This window comes from Oreochromis niloticus, linkage group LG2 (genome assembly GCF_001858045.2).
Source record: "Oreochromis niloticus isolate F11D_XX linkage group LG2, O_niloticus_UMD_NMBU, whole genome shotgun sequence".
Classification (NCBI taxonomy): Eukaryota; Metazoa; Chordata; class Actinopteri; order Cichliformes; family Cichlidae; genus Oreochromis; species Oreochromis niloticus.
The window spans coordinates 3,874,142-3,878,609 of NC_031966.2; the positions used below are offsets into that span (position 1 = coordinate 3,874,142).

Here is a 4,468-nt window from a genome sequence, read left to right on the forward strand (position 1 = left end):
TCTTAAGTGTTAAGTGCCTTTAAGTGTTTTTTCAATGTGCTGAGGTCATAGATAATGAGATAAAACATGCTAATGTGTGATGCTGCAGAACCACGTCATGTCATCATGTCGACTGAGTAGCTTATGATTTAGCATTATTGCAGGCAAAGCAGCATATGAAATGAATGTAACAAATCCAGACTGGGCACCAACACTGCACATGGGCCTCTAAAAACATACTAAATTGCTCTCATTGTACACTAATCCGCACATAACTTCCAGATGAATCACACACCTGTCATGTGCACTAATTTTATCTTACAGGCTTTTATTATGCAGCTGCAGAGTCTGAAGGTGTGCCCCTTGCAGAAGTAATCGATGAAGATCAGACAGAAGAACAACAACAAAATCACCATGTCATGGAGGCTGTGGACAGCAGTTGTGTTGGACAAGTGGAGGTTGAGGTACCAGCTGCAAATGTGGACAGTGGCGATTGGACAGCATCACGGAAGCTAAAGGGCAGACGAAGGATTGTGTGTGCAATGCACAGGGCAGAGCAGAAATAAACACAACACTGCTTGTAACTCCGAAATGACAACACAGGCACAGCTTCTTCAAGACGGGCGCTTCGCTGCATTTATTGAACGCCGTGAAAACTACAAACATAAAACACAAAGGCTTTAAGCGCTTCAGTCTATCAAAGGTAACACTTGTGATTTAACAACAATAAATTACCTCGTGGCCGCCTGCCACTTCGGAGGTTCTAGAAGAATACCTTTACAGTCTTGCGCATTCTAAATTAAACCATAAAATAATTAGAACAGCATACATTACAAATTTTCACAATATTATAATACAGTTATGGCAAAGGACAAATACCTTGTACAGCTGGTAGACTAACCAGGCCTTTGCAGATAGCTCGCTGAACTCCTTAGCGTGGTTATTAAACGTGGGCTCACAGTCTATATTATCACGCCCCAAACCTCGCGATAATAGCGGTGTAATAAAACATGTTCTTTGTGACAAGATAAACATGTCTCCTATACAAGATAAACGCACCTTTACAATATTCCACAGAAATATACAAGCAAGAACATTTTAACTGCTGGAACCATCTATGAAGTTCTTATACATAAGCCACTTCTGTGACACTTACACTCCCACCAAAATCACCCATTGTTTGCAATGTGATTTTCTAATGAGTGTCAACATTAGAGTCTGGTTCACTTTGCATGTCAGTCTCCAGTAAAGTCACTACCTTGTGAATAGGTCTTTCCAGATATATCAGTCTTGTCAGTGGTTTCCCCCTGTCAAAGGTAGTTTCACGGTCTTGAGCTTCACCTTTCGAACCTTGCCATCTGGGCTCTCTCTAGCCTCTACTATTAGAGCAAATTTCCATTTACATCTCGGAGCATTATCATCCTTCAGTATCACGATGTCATTTACTCGCAGGTTTCGTGAGACGTTCTGCCACTTCTGTCGCTGCTGGAGATTTAACAGATACTCTCGCCTCCACCTTTGCCAAAACTCATTTGCTAGAAATTGTACTCTTTTCCATCTTTTGTTCAAGTACAAATCCTCTCTGCAAAACTCTCCTGGAGGTGGAAGAATAACCGAAGACTTCATCGTTAATATGTGATTGGGAGTTAATGGCTCTGGTCCCAAGGGATCATTGAGATACTCAACACTTAAAGGTCTGCTGTTAATGATGGCCATTGTCTCATAAAGCAGTGTCCTTAGACTAGTTGTATCGAGTCTGTTTGACAACTTGTCCAGCATTGCTGTCAGTACACTTCGTACTGTTCGAATTTGACGTTCCCAGACGCCCCCCATGTGGCTAGCTGCCGGAACGTTCACCACAAATTCACAACCCATAGCTCTTTGTGGTTCTTGATCCATATCCTTCATTAGCTCCAAAAGTTCTCTTTTGGCGCCCATAAAGTTTGTCCCTTGGTCGCATCTTAATTGCCGGACAGGACCTCTTATGGCTATCAGAACTCGAAGAGCGTTCATGAAGGCATCTGTCGATAAGTCATCTAGTGTTTCAATGTGCACAGCTCGTGAACATAAACACGTGAACAATAGTCCATACCTTTTGACTTCCCTTCGTCCTTCCTTTACCATGAATGGACCGAAACAGTCAACACCACAATACGTGAAAGGAAGTGCCGTTTCTGTTCTTACTTCTGGCAAATCTGACATCTGTTGGACATTTGTAGCCTTTCTGTATCTTCTGCATTTAACACAATGGTAAATGTGTGAAGAAACAACACTCCCACATCCTAAAATCCATATGCCATTTGCCCGCAATTCATTTATTGTCATCCCTCTTCCTTGGTGATGTACACGTTCATGGTAGTGTTTGACGAGTAGGGCTGACACATGGGACTCCTTGGGGAGAATTGCAGGGTGTTTTACATCATAATGTAAAGCTGATTGAGATAATCTTTCTCCCACCCTGAGAACATCCGACTTGTCCAAAAAGGCATTTAACTGCTTTAGTCTGCTGCGCTTGTGCAGAGAATTTTCTCCTTGAGATCTGATCTTCTGTATTTCCTCAGTAAAGACGTCTCTTTGCACTAGCTTGATGATGAATAATTCTGTGTCTTTTCTTTCTTCAAGATCTGTCACTTTGTTCGTTCTTTGTTGAACACCTTTGTACTCTTTGATGAATCGTCTGAGCCTGGCAATGGCCTTGATAGCTCTCGACCAACTGGAAAACTTCTTTAAAAGCTCTAGCACTGGGTTTGCTTCCTTTGAATGTACAGTGTGCGTATAGCCTTTACGGACTTCAGGATCCACTTCTTCAACCTCTCCCACCATTTCCTCTTTGACCGGAAGATCTTGTTTCCAAAGAAAATCGAGACCTTTCAACCAGTTTGAATCCTTCAGCTGAGTAGCATTTAAACCTCTTGAGGCCTGATCAGCTGGATTTTCCTCTGAGCTGACATGCTGCCATTTCCCAGGACTTGTGTTTTGTCTTATTCGTTGAATTCGATTGGCGACAGATCTGTGAAATCTTTTAGCATCATTATTTATGTATGCTAATACAACTTGTGAATCTGTCCAATAATATTCCTGTAGATTTTGGATGTCTAGTTCTCGTTTGATCACATCTGCGATGCGAACTGAAGTCACGGCCGATGACAGTTCAAGCCTTGGGATGGTTGTTTGCTTAGTGGGCGTAACTCTTGCCTTGCCCATGACGAGTGCACAACTGACCTGTCCTTCTCTACCCTTTGCTCTGAGGTATGAACATGCACCATAACCACTGAGGCTCGCATCTGAGAAACTGTGCAATTCGTACTGCACAATGTCAGCAACTTGTGAGTAGCTTCGTGGGATCTTCAGAGCTGCCAACTTGGGCAGGTCTCTCAACCATGCTTCCCATTGTGGTAGAATGTGATCTGGGAGATCCTCGTCCCAATTAACTTTGTCCTTGCACAACGTTTGGAGTATTTGCTTTCCAATTAATATGAATGGGGCAACGAACCCAAGGGGGTCAAAGACTGAAGCAACAATCGAGAGCACCCCTCTCCTTGTCAATGGGTTGTCTTTAACTTGGACTCTGAATTGGAATTCATCTGCCTCTATGCACCATTGTACTCCAAGTGCACGTTCAATGTGGAGTTCTCCAAGAGCCATGTCCTGGTCTTTGGCTTTAGCTTGTTCCTCTTGGGGAATAGCTGCAAGCACTTCTTTATCGTTTGACACAAACTTATGCAGATGTAAGTTGCCTGTTTTACAAAGTGCCCTTGACTCTTTTACCAACTGTATGGCTTCGACTGTTGATGTCACACTAGCGAGTCCGTCATCAACGTAAAAACCTCTTTGGATGAACTCAATAGTCTCTTTGCTGAATTTGTCTCTACCTTGAGAAGCAATATGTTTGAGTCCGAAATTGCAGCATCCAGGAGATGAAGCTGCTCCAAAAAGATGCACTCTCATCCTGTACACTGAAGGCTCTGCGTTTAAATCGCCTTTGTCCCACCAAAGAAATCTCAAATAGTCTTGATGCTCCTTGATGACATGGAATTGGTGGAACATCCTCTCCACGTCACACATGATGGCGATGGGGCCCTTTCTGAATCGACATAACACTCCGATCAGTGCGTTGGTAAGATCTGGTCCAGTCAGAAGGTGTTCGTTAAGAGATGTTCCCTGGAAACGGGCCGATCAATCAAAAACCACACGTATCTTTTCAGGTTTGTGGGGGTGGTAGACCCCATGGTGCGGTATATACCATGCTGCCTCATTATCCAGTTCTTGCTCTGGGACCTTCTCTGCGTCTCCACGGGCTATGATGTCGTCCATGAACTTGACGTAATCTTCATAGTATTTCTTATCTCTTCTGAGCCGACGTTCCAATGAAGACAGTCTATGCTCAGCGCATTGTTTGTTGTTTGGAAGATTCGGGTTGTCAGCTTTGAATGGCAACGGGAGTTCATAGTGACCGTTTTCCTTTTGCCTTATGCCTTTGGTCACCTTT

At 43.4% G+C, this 4,468-nt stretch overlaps 1 protein-coding gene across 3 annotated transcripts; it reads right to left on the reverse strand.

Annotated features, from left to right (window-relative positions):
• Positions 1 to 402: 402 nt before the first annotated feature.
• Positions 403 to 4,062, reverse strand: LOC109194515 (uncharacterized). Of its 3 annotated transcripts, XM_025909480.1 has the most exons (3): positions 859 to 4,062; positions 715 to 773; positions 403 to 635 (listed from the first exon to the last, which is right to left on the reverse strand). In XM_025909480.1, exon 1 carries the CDS (start codon positions 4,042 to 4,044, stop codon positions 1,273 to 1,275), a length of 2,772 nt encoding a protein of 923 aa, XP_025765265.1. In that variant the 5' UTR covers positions 4,045 to 4,062; the 3' UTR covers positions 403 to 635; positions 715 to 773; positions 859 to 1,272. The 3 variants fall into 3 exon arrangements, with proteins under 3 accessions (XP_025765265.1, XP_025765264.1, XP_019210923.1); XM_025909479.1 differs by having other exon boundaries at positions 403 to 773; XM_019355378.2 differs by having other exon boundaries at positions 715 to 4,062.
• Between the last annotated feature and the right edge of the window lie 406 nt (positions 4,063 to 4,468).

Bases quoted from the DNA above. Each gene is read 5' to 3' on its own strand.
- LOC109194515 (XM_025909480.1), bottom strand. From the start codon at position 4,044: ATGTGTGACGTGGAGAGGATGTTCCACCAATTCCATGTCATCAAGGAG.